At 39.0% G+C, this 24,076-nt stretch overlaps 3 protein-coding genes across 11 annotated transcripts in view; 1 reads left to right on the forward strand and 2 right to left on the reverse strand.

Annotated features, from left to right (window-relative positions):
- ZNF215 (zinc finger protein 215) overlaps positions 1-11,527 on the forward strand; it is a gene marked incomplete at its 3' end in the record, with an annotated part of 111,457 nt that extends 99,930 nt beyond the window's left edge. For 7 of the 9 annotated variants that reach the window (XM_082476342.1, XM_082476339.1, XM_082476338.1 and 4 more), the window contains 3 exons: positions 15-147; positions 458-553; positions 10,656-11,527. In XM_082476342.1, the coding sequence (XP_082332468.1) occupies positions 15-147; positions 458-553; positions 10,656-11,527 (1,101 nt within the window). The remainder of the gene's footprint in view (positions 1-14; positions 148-457; positions 554-10,655) is intronic. The other 2 variants (XM_082476346.1, XM_082476345.1) reach the window with 1 other exon arrangement.
- OR2D2 (olfactory receptor family 2 subfamily D member 2) overlaps positions 1-11,604 on the reverse strand; it is a 53,541-nt gene extending 41,937 nt beyond the window's left edge. The window contains 1 exon segment of the mRNA XM_082476414.1: positions 11,524-11,604. The gene's annotated coding sequence lies outside the window, so the exon portion shown is untranslated.
- Positions 11,605-18,135: 6,531 nt separating this feature from the next.
- ZNF214 (zinc finger protein 214) overlaps positions 18,136-24,076 on the reverse strand; it is a 29,961-nt gene continuing 24,020 nt past the window's right edge. Inside the window, exon 6 of the mRNA XM_082476334.1 lies at positions 18,136-23,762. Within this exon, the coding sequence (XP_082332460.1) occupies positions 23,728-23,762 (35 nt within the window). The 3' untranslated portion in view covers positions 18,136-23,727. The remainder of the gene's footprint in view (positions 23,763-24,076) is intronic.

The following is a 24,076-nucleotide window of genomic DNA, read 5'->3' on the forward strand; positions in this document are numbered from 1 at the left end:
ACTTAATGTTTTAGGAACCAGTGACATTCAAAGATGTGGTTGTGGAATTCAGCGAGGAAGAGTGGGGGCAACTGGACCCTGCTGTAAAGAACCTGTACAGGGATGTGATGCTGGAGAACTATAGGAACCTGAATTCATTGCATAAAGGTGGCGTCTGCGTATTTACCTCATCTGCCCTTTAGTAGTCTCTTCATCTACTGTTAAAAACTACTGTTGAAGTGGTTGAGGGCATTTGGGTTTCAGTTTAGGTTTCGTAATAACTTCTGGGCACAATAGCAGATTTTCTTGCTGTATGTGACTGAAAGTCCTTTCTGATGTAGAGCTAGAAATACACAGGTCCACTGGCCTTACCTTTTATCAGCTCTTAGACTACTACTTTGGGATGGGATTCTCTTCCCTATAAAAATGTCTGAAATGTGTTTGTTTGTTTGTTTGTTTTCCTTTTCCCCATGTACAGAGCATCTACTTTCCAAACCAGCTGAGACCTCCAGGTTGGAGAGTAAGGAAAAAAGTTGGATAATGGAGCAAGAAATTCTAAGAACAACTGTTTTTGGTAAGCAACAGGTAGATCTGAGGCATTTGTAAGAAGCTTCTGTTCATTAAATACACAGATAATGTACAACCCAGGGTTTGAGTTGTTGGTTGGGAGGTGACAGCAAACCAGCTAAACTTTGAAGAAGAAAAGTCATTGCTTTTTGTTCACAGATTCCTTTTCTTATATGGACAGGCAAAAAAGTGGTGTGGGTTAAGGAACACAGACTCTTTTTTTTTTTTTTTAATTGAAGTATAGTTGGTTTACAATGTTGTGTTAAGTTTCTGGTGTACAGCAAAGTGATTCAGTTATGCATATATATATATATATATATATAAGTGTGTGTATGTATATATATATATTCTTTTTCATATTCTTTTCCATTATGGCTTATTATAGGATATTGAATATGGCTGCCTGTGCTATACAGTAGGCCCTTGTTATTTATCCATTCTATATATAATAGTTTGCATTTGCTAATCCCAAACTCCCAATCCATCCCTCCCCTCCTCCCTCCCCCTTGGCAACAACAAGTCTGTTCTGTATGTCTGTGAGTCTGTTTCTGTTTCGTAGATAAGTTCACTTGTGTCATGTTTTAGATTCCACATATAAGTGATACTATATGATATTTGTCTTTTTTTTTTTTTTGATTTACTTAGTGTGATAATCTCTAGGTCCACCCATGTTGCTGCAACTGGCATTATCTCATTATTTTTAGAGCTGAGTAATATTCCATTGTATATATGTACCACATCTTTATCCGTTCACCCGTCAATGGACATTTAGGTTGTTTCCATGTCTTGGCTATTGTAAATAGTGCTGCCATGAACATTGGGGTGCATGTATCTTTTTGAATTATAGTTTTGTGTGGATATATGCCCAGGAGTGGGATTGCTGGATCATATGGCAACTCTATTTTTAGTTTTTTAAGGAACCTCCATACTGTTCTCCATAGTGGCTGCACCAGTTTACATTCCCACCAACAGTGTAGGAGGAGGAACACAGACTCTTAACACAGGCAGAGTTGCCTGGGGCAGCCTCCCTGCCAAGTTTCCTCTTCTGTAACATAACAGTGTTTACCTCCACGTTACTGTGAGGATTAAATGAGTTGATATGTGTAGCACACTTAGAACAGCCTCTGGCATGTGGTGTTATATAAGCAAATGTTAGCCAACCTAACATTAAATCATATTCTCTCTTTTAAAGAAAAGGAACTGCTTTATACTAGGGTGACTCCAGTAATCTTCCATTTTTCCTTCCTTTACTGTAAGACCTCCTTAACTTGTGCCTTCCTACCTTCATTGTAATCTCTATATTCTTATTAACATTTTGTTTGTGAGAGATTAGAAATTGTTGTGTGCTTAATATAAATTTTAGTAAGTAAAGTATGAAGAGGACTATAACTCACCCTGTTACCTCACTACCCAGAGCTATGCAGTATTAACATCGTGGTTTGTTTTCTTAAGCCATTTTCTTTGTGATGATGTGTGCCTATGGCTTGTAAATATTTTTCTCCAAAACTGGGATCATTGAGAATGTGTCATTATGTGTTCTGCTCTTCTCACCTCATGTGATATCATGAACAAATACCCATTTAATTAGTCTATGAAAATGTGGTTTCTTATTCGCATATGACAGCCCCTCACATGCATGTATAATAATTAACCATTCCCCACCCCAACTGTTGGACATTTAGTTTGTTGCCAGGTTTTCAGGCATATCTGATTCCTTTCACAGGATTCCTTCTTAGAAGAGAAACTTCATCCCAAAGGGTATAACTATATTAACTGTCTTGTTACATTAGGTTATATTGTCTGCAAAAGAACTATGTTGTCTACTACCAACTCATACTCACTAATAATGAGAGTGTTACTATCACTTTAGTTATTATATCTCTGTTATCACCTGAGCAAACACTGGGTATTATTTACCTGAAATCTTAATTTGTTAGGCAATTGATTCCATTTCTTCTTTCATAAGGTAAATCCTCTCCCTGATTATCCTTTCGACCCCATTTCTCCCTGCTTTTTTTAACTTATATTTTCACCATTTCTGCCTCATTCTCCCATTAGCTTTTTAACATTTTCAGGTCATTATTAATTTTTTAACTTTCTCTCTCAACCCTACACCCTCTTCTAATACTCTGTTTCTTACCTCTTTATAGCCAGACTTCTCCGGGTGTTTTATACTTGCTTTTCTCTTTTCCTCACCTTTTATTCCTCAACCCGTTCCTGTTGAGCTCTTACCCGAAATACTAATCTTAAACAGTTCTTGTTCAAGTCACTCATGACTTTATTGGAGCGAGCTCCAGGGGACACTTTTTAATTCCTTATCTCATTTGACTTCTCAACAGCAAGTGACACTGTTAACTGCTGCTCGTTCTGAAAACACTCCTAGGTTCCTGTAATACTCCTGAGTTTCTTCTTCTCTTTCTGGCTAGTCTGTCTCTGTCTACTGCAGACCTGTCCTTCTTTACCTATCTAATACATTTCAGTTTGTCAACATTTGATCTCATCCTGTCTTCTCTTTTGACTCTGTATTTTCTTCCATCTACAACTGCAGCTTCAATTATCACACATTTATAGCAGCTTACAAGTTCATATCCCCAGCTCAGGCTTCAGCTCTGAAATAAAATTTATATACACATGACATTTCTCTTGGATGTCTCAAAGATGCCTTAAATTTCATAAAACCCAAGTGATTTTTTTCCTTCCCAGTATTCTTCCATTGTTCCCTAGCTGGATGAGGTGCCATCCATCCAGTTATACAAGTATAGTTTAAGTATTATCCTTGACAGCCTCTTCTCCTTCACCTATCTAATACTTGTTTTTTATCCTAAATATCTCTTAAATGAATCTACTTCTCTATCTGCAATGCCACTACTGTAGTCCATGTCCTGTCATCTCTCACCTGAACTATCACCATAGCCTCTTGTCTTAATACAAGATCTTGGCTTCCCTCTTAGCTTTGTCTCCCCTCCACAGCTCCAGTGTTTGAACCACACTGCAGTCATGGAGATCATGATTTATCATGTACTTGCTGAAACCTCTGTACTGAATTCAGTTTTGCTTACTTCACAACACACTTGTCCCTACCTACTTCTCCAACCTCATCTCACAGTACATCCTTTTTGCACTCAAACCACACTGATCTACTCTCAGTCAGCCAGCATCAAATATGTATTAGCGTCTACTGTGCCCTGTGCACTCTGATAGGTGTTGGGGTTCAGTAGAGAAAAAACACTTCCATAGGGAACATATTTCTGTTGTCCCTTGAGTGTGGCTTGCCCTCTCCCATCACAGGACCTCTGTGCATGTTTTCTTTACTTAATGCTCTTCCTCCTATCTTTGCCTAGTTGACTCCTATTCCTTCAGATCTCAAATAGGTCCATATCTCCTCAGGGAAGCCTTTCTTGACTAGGTTAGTTTTTTCTATTATATACTCCCATAGCACCATATTCTTTTCCTCTTACCATTTATCACAAATACACTCTACATGTGTCTCTGTGAGTCTTTGTCTCACCCTAGGCTTTGTGTTCCTTGAGGGAAGGCAACATGTCTCTTTCTGCCTACATTTATATCTCCGCCTTTTGCACATATGTAGGAACCAAAGAAACAGATAGATAGATGGATAGATACTGGATTATGAGAAAAGTAAAAATTATTTGTTTTGGTCATCTGTGATTCAGTAAATGGTTCTTTTATGTCTGTTATCAAGATTCTAGAGGTTTTTAATTAGTACATTACAAGCTTATGTTAAATTCTTACTATTGACCATATTTGTGGCAAATGAGATGTGTCTGAAGACATTTTTAAAAATTATTTTATTCATGGAGCCTGCCAAACATATTTTTTATGTTATCATGTATCTCCCCCATTGTTTTATATCTGTTAATTTTATACATAAGAATTTTTCCATCCCAAAACTAAGGTACATTTTTTCATTTTATTCTAGCTCCATCTACTTCATTATTTAAATATAATATACCTTAATCAATCTGCAATTTACTTCAGTAAATGTCATTTATTTTCCCAGTTAATGGATTTTGGTGGATTAATGATGGCCACAAAATCTTTGTCACTCCCTCCATTGAAGTGTAGATGTTGTTTTCCCTCCCCTTGACTCTGAGCTGGCACTAGATTCTTTGATCAATAAAATGTAGCAGAAGTGACACTGTGCCAGTTCCAGGTCTAGCCTGTAATAGGACTTGCAGCTTCTGCTTCTTTCTCCTGGAATTCAGCAGCCACTAGTTCTAGTACCCTGATATCACTATGCTTATGAGAAGCCCAACTTGGCCACATGGAACATGTATACACACACACAAATACACACATGCATCATGTATTTTTTTTAAGATTGCCACATTTTTTAAAATTGAAGTATAGTTGATTTACAATGTCATGTTAGTTTCAGGTGTACAGCAAAGTGATTCCATATATATATGGAATATATATATATATATATATATATATATATATATATATATATTTATATATATATTCTTTTTCAGATTCTTTTCCCTTAATGGTTATTACAAAATACTGAGTACAGTTCCCTGTGCTATACAGTAGGTCCTTGTTGGTTATCTATTTTATATATAGTAGTGTGTATACATTAATCTCAAACTCCTAATTTATCCCTCCCCCCTTCCCCTTTGGTAACCATAAGTTTGTTTTCTATGTCAGTAGGTCTATTTCTGTTTTGTATTTAAGTTCATTTGTATCATTTTTTTTTTTTTAGATTCCACATATGGGTGACATCATGATATTTGTCCTTTTCTTTCTGACTCATTTCATTTAGTATGATAATCTCTAGGTCCATCCATGTTGCTGCAAATGGCATTATTTCATTCTTTTTTATGGCTGAGTAATATTCCATTGTATATATGTACCACATCTTTTTTATCCATTCCTCTGTTGATGGACACTTAGGTTGCTTCCACGTCTTGGCTATTGTAAATAGTGCTGCAGTGAACATTGAGGTGCATGTATCTTTTTGAATTATGGTTTTGTGTGGATATATGCCCAGGAGTGGGATTGCAGGATCATATGGTAGTTCTATTTTTAGTTTTTTAAGGAAACCTCCATACTGTTCTCCATAGTGGCTGTACCAATTTACATTCCCACCAACAATGTAGGATGGTTCCTTTTTCTCCACACCCTCTCCAGCATTTATTATTTATAGACTTTTTGATGGTGGCCGTTCTGACCAGTGTTAAGGTGATACCTCATTGTACTTTTGATTTGCATTTCTCTAACAATTAGGGAGGCTGAGCATCTTTTCATGTGCCTTTTGGGCATCTGTATGTCTTCTTTGGAGAAATGTCTGTTTAGATCTTCTGCCCATTTTTTTTTTCATAAATTTATTTATTTATTTATTTTTGGCTGTGTTGGGTCTTCGTTTCTGTGTGAGGGCTTTCTCTAGTTGTGGCGAGCGGGGGCCACTCTTTATCGTGGTGCGCGGGCCTCTCACTGTCGCGGCCTCTCTTGTTGCAGAGCACAGGCTCCAGACGCGCAGGCTCAGTAGTTGTGGCTCACGGGCCTAGTTGCTCCGCGGCATGTGGGATCCTCCCAGACCAGGGCTCGAACCTGTGTCCCCTGCATTGGCAGGCGGACTCTCAACCACTGCACCACCAGGGAAGCCCTTCTGCCCATTTTTTGATTGGGTTGTTTGTTTTTTTGATATTGAGATATATGAGCTGTCTGTATATTTTGAAAATTAATCCCTTATCAGTTGCATCATTTGCAAATATTTTTTCCCATTCTGTAGGTTGTCTTTTTGTTTTGTTTATGGTTTCCTTTGCTGTGTAAAAGCTTTTAAGTTTAATTAGGTCCCATTTATTTATTTTTGTTTTTATTTCCATTACTCTAGGAGATGGATCCAAAAAGATATTGCTGCATTTTATGTCAGAGTGTTCTGCCTATGTTTTTATAGGAGTTTTATAGTATCTGGTTTTACATTTAGGTTTTTAATCCATTTTGAGTTTATTTGTGTATATGGGGTTAGAGAATGTTCTAATTTCATTCTTTTACATGTAGCCTGTCCATTTTTCCTGGCACCACTTATTGAAGAGACTGTCTTTTCTCCATTGTATATTCTTGCCTCCTTTATGGTAGATTAATTGACCGTAGGTGTGTGGGTTTATTTCTGGGCTTTCTATCCTGTTTCACTGATGTGTATTTGTTTTTGTGCCAGTACCATACTGTTGTGATCACTGTAGCTTTGTAATATAGTCTGAAGTCAGGGAGCCTGGTTCCTCCAGCTCCATTTTTCTTTCTCAAGATTGCTTCGGCTATTCTCAAGATTGTCTTTTATGTTTCCATAGGAATTAAAAAATGTTTTGTTCTACTGTGAAAAATGCCATTTTCACAGTATGTATATAGTAGTGTGTATATATTAATCTCAAACTCCTAATTTATCCCTTCCCCCTTCTCCTTTGGTAACCATAAGTTTGTTTGTGTGATGCCAATTACACAAAATGTAATTTGATAGAGATTGCATTGAATCTGTAGATTGCCTTAGGTAGTATAGTCATTTTGGCAATATTGATTCTTCCAATCCAAGAACATGGTATATCCGTCCATCTGTTTGTGTCATCTTTGATTTCTTTCATCAGCATCTTATAGTTTTCAGAGTACAGGTTTTTTGCCTCCTTAGGTAGGTTTACTCTTAGGTATTTTATTCTTTTTGATGTGATGGTAAATGGGATTGTTTCCTTAATTTCTCTTTCTGATCTTTTGTTGTTAGTGTATAGAAATGCAACAGATTTCTGTGTATTAATTTTGTATCCTGCAACTCTACTGAATTCATTGATGAGCTCTAGTAGTTTTCTGGTAGTGTCTTTAGGATTTTCTACACACATGTATATTTTTAAGGCTCACCAAAAGTTTCAGATCTAGAATAAGAATCAATGATCCAAGTTTACTAGAGACAGTATAAGGTAAATTTGGATAGAGCATATAAAGCCAGATTTTGGAGAGTTTAACTAACTAGGTGATTTGAGAAGTCGGGGGAAATCGTTAGGCCAAAGATAGGCAGAGGTGGTTTGGCATGGGCTGGTCTCCAGGAGAGAAGTAGGCAGAGACCCAGAATTAGGATTATAGGCTAAGGTTTAAAGTTTATTTTTGTTTTAGGTTAGAGACAGGAACAGTCTTATAGATAAAGCACAGTTTATGAGTTTGGAATTAGTGGTCAGGAATAAGCCAGTGATTTGAAATCTATTAGAGCAAAAAGAGAACAAATCATGGGTTAATATTATGTGTAAACAATGGTATTAACACTAAAATCAACAGATTCTTAGGCCTATTACCATAATTATTTAATATTTACCTGAAGGTTTTAACTAATGAAAGAAAAATAAATGAAACAAATGAGAAAATTAATAGAAAAGAGAAAAAGCTATTTGTGTATGATAACTTTCTACTTAGAAAATCCAAGAGACTCAGTATCAGAATGATTATATCTGTTTAGAATTTCGTTAAGGTGGCCAGATATAAAATAAAAATATTAGCAGCTTTTCTACATATTAGAACCAAGCGACTTGAAAATAACAAAATACATGAGAGTGATTTTAAAAATAGAAGTAAGGAAGTTGCATGAAAAATGAGTTGTACAAATATGAGGAGAACATAGATTTACTTAAGGAAATACAACTAGGAATTCTGCTATTTAATAAATACTACTAGAACAAAATTACGGTTTTGGTCATCTATTATTTCTAACAAATTACCCTAAAACTTAGTGACTTAAAACAATTATTTTATTAATTCTCACAATTTCGTGAGTTGACTTAGGAATTCTTACATTCCATATGATGTTCGCTGAGGATGCAGTGTTCTGGGAGCTTGACTGGGATGGAATGGCCAAGATGACTTGGCCATTCCAACTATGATCACATAGTTGGAAGTTGGTGCTAGCTGTCACTGGGAACTTAGCTAGTCCTGTGGACCACAACACCTATACATGGCCTCTACTGAGGCAAAGACTTCTCACAGCATGGCAGCAAGGTTCTGAGAGGGAACATCCTGAGAGGAATTGAAAGCTGTGGGTCTTTTAAAGGCTGGGCCCAGGGACTTCCCTGGTGGCACAGTGGTTAAGAATCCACCTGCCAATGCAAGGGACACAGGTTCGATCCCTGATCCGGGAAGATCCCACATGCCGCGGAGCAACTAAGCCCTGCGCTTTAGAGCCCGCGAGCCACAACTACTGAAGCCCATGTGCCTAGAGCCCATGCTCCGCAACAAGAGAAGCCACCGCAACGAGAAGCCCGTGCACCACAATGAAGAGTAGCCCCCGCTCACTGCAACTAGAGAAAGCACAGTGACAAAGACCTAACGCAGCCAAAAATAAATAAATTAATTAAAAAAAAATTTTTTTTTAAAAATAAAGCCTAGGCCCAGAAATAGCCTAGTATCACTTCTATCACATTGTGTTGGCCAAGCAGTTGCAGGATCAGCCCAGATTCCAGGGGAAGAAAAATAGACTCCACTTCTCTATGAGGAGAGTATCAGAGAAAGTGCCATAATTCTGATCTGCTATAGTCTGTCCTCTGGCCACAAATTAACTTTATTTTTCTCCCTTGTTAATTACATTTACTCTCTCCTAAGATGTCATTTCATTTTGGCATCAATCTTGAAGTCCAGGAACTCATCCTCTAAATTAAGTCCAGGTTTGGAAGAGGTTCCTCTCTCTCTGAAAACCTGTGAGTTAAAGGGACAAGTTATCTGCCCCCACACGTCCAATATACACTGGTGAGGTAGAGACAGGAAAGCTACAATCGATATTTCCATTATATTCCTAGGCTTCATCCTAGGAGATTCTGATTTAATTGTCTAGTTTCCAGTGTGGGTATTTTACAGACAAATAATGATTTATCATAGAGATTAGACTAAAGAAGGCTGAATTGATATATACTTGACAGAGTTGGATGTATCAGTGAGAGCTTTGAGGTAGAAGTCATTTCATAAAGTAAAGTAATAGTACCTAAGGACAGATTAGATATGAGAGGTAAAAAGCAATGGTTATTCAGGTTCTCTTCATGAACTCTAGTGTAAATGTTAGAAGGCCAGTGACTCACTGAACGAAAATGAGGACATTGAGGGAAGTTCTTTCCACATGGAAGATGATAGTCTCTCATTTGTTGAGTTTTGGAAGAGAGTAGGGATAGTCAAGTAGAGGTGTTCTAGTGACTGTGTGAAACTGGAAAGCTGAAGGTCTTGCTTGGCTACCAATAAAGTATAGAAGATAAAATCGTTAGATATATCTGATGTTATGTGGAAAAGGAGAAAGCAGGGAAGTCAGTTAAATTTAATTTTTTTTTAAATGCTAGAATATACAGTATACTGGGTATATTTATATAGAAACTAAGTGAAAAAGGAATTTGAGAAGGAAAGTGGAACTTTATCAAATGGAATAGAGAAACTGAAGGCAGGTGAAAACAGAGGAACCCAACCTGAATCAGAATAGGTAAAGTTTTGAGTTCTAGGAAACACATAGAAGTGTCTGAGCACTGTTAGAATCAGGAGTGATTATTTTGAGCCCAGGGTAAGACTGGTTTCCCTGCTATCATATATTGCAGTTCTTTCTGCCTCTGTTAAATGCAGGGAATAATTGCTCTGTATGGAAAATAGGGGCACTGTGATTGCAAGTTTGCTTTTAGCTGTTAAGCTATGGGGCCTATAAATTTAGACATGTTCCTGAAGACATTATTAAATTGGTATTTTTGAAGGGCTATTATGTGGAACAGCTTGACGTAAAAGAGACAGGATGCTAGAGAAAGGAAGATTAGGTATAACTTTCACAAACTAGTTATGAACCAGTGATGGCTTGAACTGTGATATGCCATGCCATCCCAGTTCATATGCTGATATTTTACCTAAGTTCTGTGTATTCTCCTTAGTATTCTTGAATAGCTCTCATATTTTGTGATCTCCTGATCCTTTTTAAAATATTTTTTATCCCATTTATTTCTTCTGTAATCCTTGTTTTCTAACCTTGCCTCACATTTCCATTCTGTATTTAAAGACCCATAAAATATGCATATACCTGTATATGGCTCAGCGTCCCTTTCCTAATTAAGCAGTTTCCCTTCTTCTAGTTCATGGAATTTTTTATTTACTTTTAGACAGAGAGATAATTTCAGAAAATCAGGATTTAGTTCCAAAGCAGAGAATTTCTGGAGAAGAATCATCCCATGCAGTGATTATGACAAGACTGACTGAAAGTGGACATCCTCCTTTAGATGCCTGGAAAAGTGATGATTGGTTATATAGGAACCAGGAACACTGGGACATAAATTTGCCACAAGAAGCTTTCGTTCATAACGCAGTCTACACTGAGGAGGGAGACTTTGAATATGGTGAAAATAAGAAAAGTTTTGATGTTAAGTCAGTTAACTCAACTTTTGACACACAACAGGGAGTTCCTATGAGAAAGGGTTCCCCAAAGTGTGATCAGCTTAAAACTAACTTCGAATTTAATTTAGACTCAGTAGGTAAGCAACATTCAGAATATAACGGATATGGGAATGCCTTGAACTTGAGTACAGATACTCAGCACCCAAAAAGTCATGCCACAGTGAATTCCTATGAATGTTATCAATGTGGGAAGGCCTTCAGCCGCAGTTCATCTCTTGTTCGACATCAGATCATTCACACAGGAGAGAAACCCTATAAATGCAATGAATGTGGAAGATTCTTCAACCGACGTACAAACCTTACTAAGCATCAAAAAATTCACAATGAAGCAAAGGCCTCCGAAGGCAATCAATATGTAAAACCCCTCAGTCAGCCTGAAGACAGTAATAAAAATCCAAGACTCTGTTCTGCAAATAATCCCTATGAATGTGTTAACTGTGGAAAATCCTTCACCCGGAGCTCCTCACTTATTCGACATCAAGTGATTCATACAGGAGAGAAACCATTCAAATGTAAGGAATGTGAGAAAACCTTCAACAGGAGTTCAAACCTGATTAAACACCAAAAACTTCATACTTGAGAGACGTCCTATGACAGGAAGAATGTGGCATTATCTTCAGTCAGAACTCATTCAAAGTCCATGAATTTATTCTGGAAGGAATCCTGTGAATATAGTAAATGAAAGAAAATGTTTGTCGGAGATTATTCTTTAATTGATATGACTGAATTAATATGGAGATAAATCTGTTATTGGATAGAAATCTGAGGGAGCTTTTCCAGGCTTCAAATGAACTCATAAGGGCTCAGAGTTAAACATATCAACATGATAGTGTTTGTCTGTCATTATTCCGATATCCATTACCATCATCTTTCCCTAGTTCATAAATGGAACCTAGAGAATACTTATATTCACCTGATCTATTGATGAAGTAGATATTAGGGAGGTGCCAAGCAATACCCTTGGAGTTGACTCAAACTTTCAGTCCTTATAAGAAGGTCACAAGAAACCAGGAACTCACAAGAATATATCCATAGAAGGACACTTCTAAGGACTGACTCTGAATTAATGGCGAAGACCACAGTGACAGCCAATTACTTCACACCTAGTAATATTCTTAGGTGTCCTGGTGCGGAGTGGGGACTGGAATTGGAAGAGGGTTTTCAACTGCAATGGTGGGTGGATGTGTTGTTAATCTACATGTATTCTCAATATCTGCATTTGTTGAAGTACTGTTTGGGATCTAGGCTTGAGTGACATCCATAGCCTTGGGCTGTCATTTATCCCAAACATTAAATGGTGAACAGAGTGTCCTAATACTCTGTGTACCAGAACTGCCTCTGTTTTCTGTAGGCTACATCAGGATCCCAAAGGGTTCTTGAGACAAGATGTTTATCTTAATTTGCCCCCAAAGATTCATACTGGAGACATTCCCAATGAATGTTGATGGTGACTTTTGTCAGAGTTCATACGTTATCCAAAAGCAGAAAACATATTCTGGAGTGAACCCCTATGATGAGTTAATAAATGTGAAAAATTATTCTATGTTCATTTGTTCATTCTTTACATCACAAGCTGTTAAATTAAGACAAAACCCTACACAAGTATTGATAATTGATAGGGAAATTCATATAAACATAAGGCAACTTGTGAAGAATCCTAAGAGAAAAACACTCTGAACACAGGAATTCTTGAGGTATATAGTTCAGTCATTCATCAAAGCAGTGACATGTTTAATATAATGGATTATGACATTCTTCTTTTAGGCATTCTAAGTCTAATAGTTCACCTTTTTTATAAGCTATAATTTTCTTTTGGCTGGTTGAAAGATTAAAGTACTATTTTCATTTGTTATCTTTTTTCTCAACAGCTAGCTATTTGGGCCTAAGTAAAATACTTATTTTTACTCCTAAATCTCTACGCTTTCCAAAAATTAAAAGATCTATATACTATTTACTAAGCTAAACATACTTAGATTCGAAGAAAACCCCTTTAGAGTACACTTAACATTTAATTTTTGCAGAAGAGTTACAGCCAGTTAACATCTTCCAGCCTTTTCCCATAAACCTATTTACTTAATAAACATTTGAATTTCACCATGTGCATTCAAAGGCAGGTATCTAAGCTGAAACATGAAGAAAGTGAAAATTAGCTAGATTGTGTGTGGTGGGGTGTGGGAATGTTAGAAGAGATGAAAAAGGAGAAACAAGGAGTACAGAGCTACAGAGTGATGAGGGCATGGCATCAGGAAACACATTCACTGACTGGAATGTGGCACTGGAAAAGAGTGGAGCAGGAATACACAGAGGTGAAGTTAGAGGGAAACTCAAAGGCCAGATCGTGAAAGGCCTTGTAAGCCACCTTAGAAGTTTGGACTTCATGCTAAAGGTAGTGGCAAAAAGTAAAATTCCTGTCACCACAATTATTCAGTGCTCTGAAAGTGCCAATTGGAATAATAAGAAAAGGAAAATAAATGGAAATTGGAAAGGAGAAAATCATTTGCTGATGATATGGTAGACCATTAGGACAACCTAAAAAAATCAATTGAAAAACTTAAATTTAATAAGTGAATTCAGATATACTACATACACCCCACTTCCCTCAAAAAATACCTTGAATAGATGGAAACATGTTTCTGGATGAGAAGATAATTGTAGAGATGTTCAATCTCCCCACATTAAGCCATTCTAATCAAATATTTCATTAGGAAGATTATTTCACCAAGTTATTATAAAGTTTATTTTGTAAAAGTAACAAGTTAAAATAGCTATATACCTTTTTATTAAAGGGGTGGGGGTGATAAGAGGAGCCTTACTACTAGTAACATAGTGCGGTACTAACCTAGGAATTGACATCTCTGGGACAGAATTGATTGTAACTAGACCTAGATATTTGTAAGAATTTAGCATGTCATAAATTATCACTTCACATTGGTATGGAAAAAAGAATAGTTAATATTACATTTATATCATATGCAGGTATATTAATTAGGTGAATATATAATATAGGCTGATATTTATTAAAATCAAAAATTAAAAGTTGAACATCAATGAAAACTGGTCTAAAAAATTAACTGTCAATTCATGATAAAAGTATAACCAATAAACATGGGGGAAAATACTACCTTCACCAATAATAAAAACATAACACTTGGGGCTAATAACATATGAAAGGAATATTAAAGCAGGACTGTCAAAATGGCAACTCATAACCACTAACAGGAGTGTAAATAATTACTACCTTTTTGGAGAGCTGATTCGACGTGTATGAAGAGCCTTTAAAAAGTCAGTACACAGAAGGGAACAGATCAGGAGTTAAGGATTCAGGAACCTCAAGAATGCATGTGTTTCCCCAGAGGGCAGCACGGGATGCACAGTCTACAATAGGAAAGTGCAAGAAAGTTGCAGAAAGGACCAGGCATCCAGCCTACAAAGCAAGGGAGTAATTGCAGAGCTCAACCTGAGATAGCAAAAAAGAACAAGTATGACTCGAGAACCACCAGACTCAGCAACAGCAGCAGCAACAACAATCACTGAGGAACTAGGTCAGAGATGAGCTAGGGGTGGGGCTTCCCTGGTGGCGCAGTGGTTAAGAATCCACCTGCCAATGCAGGGGACACAGGTTCAATCTCTGGTCCGGGAAGATCCCACATGCCATGGAGCAACTAAGCCTGTGCACCACAACTACTGAGCCCATGCGCCACAACTACTGAAGCCCACGCGCTCTAGGGCCCATGTGCTGCAACTACTGAGCCTGCACTCTAGAGCCTGCGAGCCACCACTACTGAGCCCATGTGCTGCATCTGCTGAGCCCACGTGCCGCAACTACTGAAGCCCACGCACCTAGAGCCTGTGCTCCGCAACAAGAGAAGCCACCAAAATGAGAAGCCCGTGCACCGCGACGAAGAGTAGCCCCTGCTAACCGCAACTAGAGAAAGCCCACATGCAACGAAGACCCAATGCAGCCAAAAATAAATTAAAATTAAATTAAATTTTAAAAAAAGAGATGAGCTAGGGACAAGGCAAGCACATCACCCAGGCTCTCTTACATATACTTAAATATATCATTAAGCACTTAATTATTTGTCCATCTGTTTCATATTTAGGAAGCTGTGGTCAAGTTGTTATTGGCACAGATTCCTCTGGATCAAAACACTGTTAATTCCTACCCTCCTGTAACTTATTGCAGTAATTATGACCCTTTGTCTCTAACACATGCCCACCATCTGGCATCTGCCACTTTTGAGTTATATGATTACTGTTAAGATCAAGAAACCCATTTCCATTGCAGCAATTTTCACCGTCATCTCTAGCCTACACAGAACAGACACAACAAAGCTCTTCAAGAATGTCTTTGCTCCTTTTTCAAAACATCCCTTAACTCTGGAGAAGAGAGTAATAATAAATCCTTTCCAATATTCCATCACCCTGCACCTCTGAACACTATTCTCTATGGTATTCGAGAAGTTATGTTATTAGAAGTAGGTCAAGTTTGATTCCAGGTTTTAATTACCCAGTTTAACAGAATAGGTTACTCTTTCAGATGTTTAAAGCAACATGTTAAACTCCAGGTTCCAGATGTTTGCACCCATGACGATGAATTCAACCCAAATGTAACTTACATTTGGTCCATCATAGACTCCCACATTTTCTCTCCCGGCTCTTGCTAATGTAATTATTGAGGTATTGTAATTCGTACAGTACTAATAGGTATCTCCTCTAGGAGCAGGGAATGCTTTCATTTTTTTCTATCAGGGTTAAGTTGGGATCTAAGTCTCATTATGGGCCTGGAGCCACTGACATTGGTGGGGAAGAGCACTGAAGAGATGTGGTATCAGTTTGTGAGGCAAATGCTCCAGATGTAATCAAGAGTAAACTTGAATGGAGTGGAGGTCTGACACCCTCAGATAAGCAGATAAGGGATATTGTTGTTATTGACAAGAGAGGTTCAGAGGAATGGGGTGGCCGTGTTCTTAGCCTCACTGGTGTCTACCCAAATGCCTATCCATTGCTCTTCATCAGTTCTCTTACCATATCTCTGACCAGGTTATGAATTTAATTAGTGCTGCAATTTTGCAACCATTTCAGTCGGAGTGTGATTTGGTCCTTAGCCATATTTGCCTTGCAGCCGTTGATAACAAGCGCTAAAAACTATACTAAAAAAACCAAAAAAACGACAACAAAAAAACGGACAGACAGAACCCTAGGACAAATGGTAAAAGCAAAGCTATACAGACAGAATCACACAAAGAAGCATATACATACACACTCACAAAAAGAGAAAAAGGAAAAAATATATAAAAAAGGAAGAGAGCAACCAAATCAATAAACATCTACCAATGATAATAAACTCTAAATACTAAACTAAGATAAACATAAAATCAGAAACCAATTAGATGCAGAAAGCAAACCCTAAGTCTACAGTTGCTCCCAAAGTCCACCACCTCAATTTTGGGATGATTCGTTGTCTATTCAGGTATTCCACAGATGCAGGCTACATCACGTTGATTGTGAAGATTTAATCTGCTGCTCCTGAGGCTGCTGGGAGAGATTTCCCTTTCTCTTCTTTGTTCACACAGCTCCTGGGGTTCAGCTCTGGATTTGGCCCTGCCTCTGCGTGTAGGTCACCTGAGGGCGTCAGTTCTTCGCTCAGACAGGACATGGTTAAAGGAGTAGCTGATTCGGGGGCTCTGGCTCACTCAGGCCGGGGGGAGGGAGGGGTACGGATGCGGGGTGAGCCTGCGGCGGCAGAGGCCGGCGTGACGTTGCACCAGCCTGATGCATGCTGTGCGTTCTCCCGGGGAAGTTATCCCTGGATCACGGGACCCTGGCAGTGGCGGGCTGCACAGGCTCCTGGGAGGGAAGGTGTGGATAGTGACCTGTGCTGGCACACAGGCTTCTTGGTGGCAGCAGCAGCCGCCTTAGTGTCTCATGCCCATCTCTGGGGTCCATGCTGATAGCCGCGGCTCAAGCCCGTCTCTGGAGCTCGTTTAGGCGGTGCTCTGAATCCCCTCTCCTTGCGCACGCCGAAACAATGGTCTCTTGCCTCTTCAGCAGCTCCAGACTTTTTCCCAGACTCCCTCCCGGCTAGCTGTGGCGCACTAGCCCCCTTCAGGATGTGTTCACGCGGCCAACCCCGGTCCTCTCCCTGGGATCCGACCTCCAAAGCCAGAGCCTCAGCTCCCAGCCCCCGCCCGCCCCGGTGGGTGAGCAGCCAAGCCTCTCGGGCTGGTGAGTGCTGGTCGGCACTGATCCTCTGTGCGGGAATCTCTCCGCTTTGCCCTCCGCACCCCTGTGGCTGCGCTCTCCTCCGTGGCTCCGAAGCTTCCTCCCCTGCCCACCCCCCATCTCTGCCAGTGATGGGGCTTCCTAGTGTGTGGAAACTTTTCCTCCTTCACAGCTCCCTCCCAGAGGGGCAGGTCCCGTCCCTATTCTTTTCTCTCTGTTTTTTCTTTTTTCTTTTGCCCTATCCAGGTACGTGGGGAGTTTCTTGCCTTTTGAGAAGTCTGAGGTCTTCTGCGAGCGTTCAGTAGGTGTTCTCTAGGAGTTGTTCCACATGTAGATGTATTTCTGATGTAGTTGTGGGGAGGAAGGTGATCTCCATGTCTTACTCCTCCGCCATCTTGAAGGTCTCCCAGCCGTTGAAAATGAGGAACTACTTCAAAACTGCCATAGGGACCTTTTGGTGATCCGCTTCTGTTTCTTAATTTCATGCTCACAGCTCTTGGTTACTCTTGTTCTCTATGTTTATTCTCGAAGGTGACAGAGAAGCTAGATGGCTCCAAATTTTTTAAATCATTATTTTCATCATAGCAACTGAATGTCATAGCCACTTGATCCCTCAACACCTTGCCCTCTACCTGCACTTTTCTTCAATTCTGCCACTAGTGATAATTTGAGAAATCTCTATACCCTAAAATTAATTTTTTCCCCCAGCAAGGAGGTTATCTCTGTGCTGCTCCCAGTAACCCAATCCTGAATCCCATTTAGAGGATCTATTTTCTAGGACCACTTTGGTCCCAATAAGTATTTTAGTCTGGGTCCCAGCAGGAAACAGGTTCTAATTTTAAAATAATTTGATAATAGTTTAACAATCTGGGACTATTTAAAGAGGTGTGGGCAGAGTTTAGGGAAACCACAAGAAATAGGGAAGTATTCCAGTGGTAGTAACAAGGGGGTGTTTTATTCCTAGGCCCGAAGAGGCACGAGGAAGAGGAAGGAGCCATCTCCAGAAACTGGAAGGAGAAAGTCATGTAAAGAAGGCACTTAGGTAAGAGCTGTGACTTCAGGTCTAGAAGAGCAGCCAGTCAAAACTAACCCGCCAGTCTGTCAGGGCTTCCCATTGGCCAAACCTAGTCAAAGCCAGAGGGCTCGGGAGCCTATTGATATAGTCCATTTAGGCCAGCCTCCCAATGTTGGAGAAGGATAGGAGTGGATTTAGAAAGGCAAATGGAAGATGTCTGATACAGGATCCAAAATGACCTGATGAGGGACTTTTAGTGGACCTTAGTCTTCCTGAATATATCTATGATTCACATCCTTGGGAGTCCAGCTCTCCTTGGACTAGCTTCTGTACCCAATTAGGTTATCTATAGCATAAGTAGAAGTGTTTTTGTTTGTTTGTTTTTGAGATACAATTGACATATAACATTAGTTTCAGGTATACAACATAATGATTCAATATTTGTATATATTGTGATCACAAGAAATCTAGTTAACATCCATCACCACACGTTACAAATTTTTTTTCTCGTGATGAGAACATTTAAAATTTACTCTCAGCAACTTTGAAATATACAATACAGTATTATTAACTATAGTCTCCATACTGTACATTGCATCCCCAAGACTTACTTATGTTATAACTGGAAGTTTGTGCCTGTTAACCACATTCACCCATTTCATCCCCCCCCCCACTCTTGACAACCACCAATCTGTTCTCTGTATCTATGAGTTTGTTTTCTTTTTTGGGGGGGGGGGTTTAAGATTCCACATATAAGTGAGATCATACAGTATTTGTCTTTCTCTGTCTAACTTATTTCACTTAGCATAATACCCTCAAGATCCATCTGTGTTATTGCAGATGGCAAGATTTCCTTCTTTTTTATGGCTGAATAATATTCCATTGTGTATAACTATACATACTGCATCTTCTTTATCCATTTATGCATCAGTGGACACTTAGGTTGCTTCCATGTCTTGGCTATTGTAATTAATGCTGCTGTGAACATGGGAGTGCAGATATCTTTCCGATTTAGTGTTTTCATTTTTTTAGGATAAATACCCAGAAATGGAATTGCTGGATCATACAGTAGTTCTATTTATAATTTTTTTAAGAACCTCCATACTCTTTTCCATAATGGCTGCACCAATTTACATTCCCACCAACAGTGCACAAGGGCTCCCTTTTCTCCACATCCTTGCTAATACGTATTATTTCTTATCTTTTTGATAGCCATTCTAATAGATGTGAGGTGATATCTTACTGTGGTTTTGATTTGCATCTCTCTGATGATTAGTGATGTAAAGCTCCTTTTCATGTACCTTTTGTCTTTGTAAAAACGTCTATTCCAATCCTCTGCCTATTTTTTAATTAGATTGTCTGTTTTTGCTATTGAGTTGTGTGTATATATTTTGGATATTAACCCCTTACCAGATATACTGTTTGCAAATATTTTCTCCCATTTGGGAGGTTGCCTTTTCATTTTGTTGATGGTTTCTTTTGCTAGGCAGAAACTTTTCAGTTTGATGTAGTCTCATTTATTTTTGCTTTTGCTGCCTTTGCTTCCGGTGTCAAATCTAAAAAATCATCTCTAAATCTGAAGTCACATAAAACTGTGAGTTGCATAAAGTGTACATCCTGGTGATTTGATATGTATACATTGAGAAAGGATTCCCCCCATCTAGTTAATTAATACATCACCTCCAGGCCAGCCAAACTTCTTGAAGGTGTTGTCCATACTGGCTCTGTACTGGTGATCCCACTAACACACACCAGTACTTTTTCCAAGTTTGTGTATTTCTTTGAATAAAAAAAAAGTATTTCTATTGTTTGCACCAAATTATGACTGGATTATGAACAGTGGCCCTGACTGGGATCTATTCACTATTACCTTAATAGATGTGATCTTTGAACTTAGTAATTTACCAATACTAGTTCTGCTCTGTCAATTTTCTCCAAGGACTCCTTGATATTCAAATTGATTTCTCTTGCCCTCATTACTTCATTTTGATGTTGTAATGACTGAAATAGATTATTTCTTAAAAGAAGGATCTACTATTGTTTGTCAGAGACATTAACTAGGTACCACTCTAGCAAGTGAGGAAAATCATAAGAGCTATCACTTACTAAATATATGTGACAATGAGTTTAGTGGCTAAAAAAGCAGTTTCTGAGAAATAAAAATACATAGGATTAGTATTTTCTTTTTTTAATGAAAATGCTTCTTACAAAAAATTTCATCTCCTAATATAGTCTTAAGAGATATGGAAAATCAAACTTCTAGGTTTTAATCCTGGATTCGCTACTAATTTGTCCTATAACCAGTTATTTAACTTGGGACTCTGATTTCTCACCTGAGAAGGGGGATAACTGGTCCACATTTTGATTGTTATACAGCTCAAATGAAATAATATATTACTTATTACTGAAGTACAAGAATTGCAAATGAAATGCAAATATATAATTTTCATTATTATTAGCACTCAGTGATTTAACAGTGTTTAGCTCATGGTAATTGCTCAAAAGTCACAGCCATTATAACTATAATAATTGACCAAGGAAGCAATAGCCTGGCTCAGAAATTAACAATCAACCCTCCAAAACACCAAATGCAATAAATTCTAGTTCCAGGGATAAAGGATTCCTCAACTGTATGTGTTCAGGCTTTCTAAGAGTCAAACTTATTTTTCTGTGGAAGAACCTGTAGCACCAGAATTCATCATAGATGGAGCAGTTCACGTTTAGACAGGGATAAATCCTACCTTACCCCACCACTTACTTTAATATATTGATATTTTCAATTATGAAATGGTTGGAAATTTTCTTTCAAAAGGAGAGAGGCGTGCCTTTACTTTTCCCATCTATCACTGAACCAGGAGAGGAAGGTAACAACTCTTGGAGACCTATTCAGAGCTAAAATATAAACTACGGAAAAATCCATTCAAAAATCCTGTGCCTGTGTTAGTACTCTCAAATATCTGGATGTGTGTGTCTGTGTTTATACATGTGAATGCAGGCTTACCAAGGATAGCAGATACTGACTAGATCAAAGCAGTTATTTCTAAAACAACAAAATCCAGCAAAAACTAACACTTGGGAGCATATTCACCAGTTGCCTGACAATCTAAAGGTGGGTACTGATGGGGATCTGCCAAGGTGGAAGACAGCAGGAGAGCAAAGGGGGCCTTTTGCCCACTGGAAGATAAAACCAAAGATATCTAGTCTAATACTAAGATATAGGCATAACTTGGAGATATCGTGGGTTTGGTTCCAGACCACCTCAATAAAGAAAATAATGCAATAAAGCGAGTCACATGAATTTTTTTTTTTTGGTTTCGCAGTGCATATGAAAGTCATGTTTACACTATACTGTAGTCTATTAAGTGCACAATTGCATTATTTCTAAAAAAACAATATACATACCTTAATTTAAAAATACTTTATTGCTAAAAAATGCTAACCATCATCTGACAATGCAGGGTTGCCACAAACCTTCAATTCGTAAAAAACAAACAAACAAACAAAAAACCTCATCATTTGTGAAGCACAGTTAAGTGAGGTATGCCTGTATGCACGTCATAGAGGAAACCAAGTAATTAAAAAGGACAGGAGATGGAAGGGTTGAGGGAAGAAAAGGAAGAGGCTATTAGAAGATTAAACTTCCAGGAATAACAGAATTTTCCTTTGTGTCTTCATGGGTACGAAATGGTAACATCTCAGTGGTTTTGATTTCTGAATGAAAATGTATAACTTTTTGGAATTAAAAAAAAGTCTAAATCAGTATTCTGCATCAGCTACTATCTGTTTGGCTCTTTGATCCTAAAATAATTCCTTCATGTTCACTATTTAGTGGATAACACAAAAGTGGGAGAGAAGGCTGACATGAGGACTACCTGCACAGTGACTTGCTTGATGCTGTTTTAAAGTTTTATTTCTTGTCAATTGCATTATGAATATAAAAAGAGTACTAGTTTAAAGAGGAAGGGAATTTTTCAATCAGGTTTCTCTTCCTGTGACTCAGTTTTCATATAAAAGCAACTGGAAGGCTTCCCTGGTGGCGCAGTGGTTGAGAATCCGCCTGCCAATGCAGGGGACACGGGTTCGATCCCTGGGCTGGGAAGATCCCATGTGCCGCGGAGCAGCTAAGCCCATGTGCCACAACTACTGAGCCCACACTCCTAGAGCCCATGCTCTGCAGCAAGAGAAGCCACCGCAATGAGAAGCCCACATGCAGCAATGAAGACCCAACACAGCCAAAAAAATAAAGAAAAAAAAAAGCAACTGGGAATACTACTTCTGTATGGGGCACATGTAAAAATTTTAATGGATTCTTTGTTCCTAAGCCCCAAAATTCTAAATTTTTTTTCTCTCAATGGACTTGAAATCATTTGAAGATGTGAAGTTATGATGATACTGTCTCTTCAACAGTATCCATCCCTTAAACATTTATAGTGTGTCAACACTGTGCTAGAAGTCAGAGACACTCCAGGAACTCCTAATACCTATATAGACGGTACTATAGAAATGATGTGAAAGCACAGGATTCCAGAGACCAGATTTGACAATGTTTAAGCCTCCAGCGTGGGGACAAGATCTCCGAGATGACTCTGAAACTGCGTTTCCGGATGGAGAAGAAACGCTTACTGACCTGAGTCCTAGCTATGAAGGGCTCCATCCCTCCTTTTCTGTTCTCTTCCCCTAGGTAAGGGCAGAATGGTGGAAAGACGGCCGGTGGAGTGTAGGGATTGTCGCTTTTGTAGTCTGAAGAGGTCAGCTTCTCTAGAACAGAGCACTGTAAACCAGCCCGGACCCCCACCCCCTCCAGAAATTAGGCGGATCCCAAACCATTCGCACCAGCTCCCAGAATAAAGTCGGCCGAGCTCAGCCGGGAGTGGTCTGAGCTCGCTGCTACCGCGCGAGCAGTAGGAGTTCTGTATGAGCCTTAAGAGATCTTCACTAAGAGCGTGTGCAATTGGTAGCTTCAGCCTATCAACAAAAATAAGAAATCAAGCTAAACCTCTGCTTGCCCTCAGGAGTCCCTCCAGTCTGAGAGTTGCGCAGGCCTGAAGGCTCGGACTGCTTGCCAAGGCAATAAGGATACTTGCGTCCTCGCCTAAGAAACAGTGTAGCCACTGCAGCCTCGGGATGTATCCCGCCAGGAGGCACCACCCCTTGCGGCCCCGATGGAGCGGTTTGGCGCCAGCACAGTCCGCTGCTGCGTTAGTCCTCCTGCTGTAGAGCAGTGGGGCTTTCCTGGCCAGGTCGCTCATGTACTCTCTGCGGATCCCGGAATCCACACATTTTCCCATGAAAACTGGGTAACTGTTCTGTCCTTTGGGCTTCTCTTCAGTTGCTATTAGAAGTGTCTGGTGACCTCTAGTCTCCAGTACTATGAAACAGACTTGCCATTTGGTGCCTGGAGACTTGGTGAGATTTCCAGCTGGGTCTCACCACTTGGTTTCCTCGGGCTAATCATGAGCCTTTCCAAGCCACGATTTTTCTTGACTATAGAGTGCACTTAGTAGGACCTTTCTTGACGTGATTGTGAAATTAAAATGACATTAAACTTTTGAGAAGACGTCCCGGCAACAGTGTCCTGTGAAAATCAATAGTTTACTATGTAGTATGCACCATTCTAGAGATATAAGTTCACAAGAGACCTTAGGACTCTTGTTATATCAACCCTTTTAATTTACAGCTAAGCATACTTAAGCTCAGAGGGGTCAAATGATTATCCCAATTCCGTATCTTCAATAAAAGGTAGATCTTGGATCAAATGCCAGCAATTCTTCAGTTACTTAAGCTACTGTGCCTTTCACTGTTCACTAGGAAACCTTTTCAAAGAATGTTAAAGTTCTAAATCATTTGCCAATTAATTTTAATATTTGGTGAAAGACACCTGTACACATG

The sequence above is a fragment of the Balaenoptera physalus genome (assembly GCF_965194825.1).
Source record: "Balaenoptera physalus genome assembly, chromosome: 10".
Taxonomy (NCBI): Eukaryota; Metazoa; Chordata; class Mammalia; order Artiodactyla; family Balaenopteridae; genus Balaenoptera; species Balaenoptera physalus.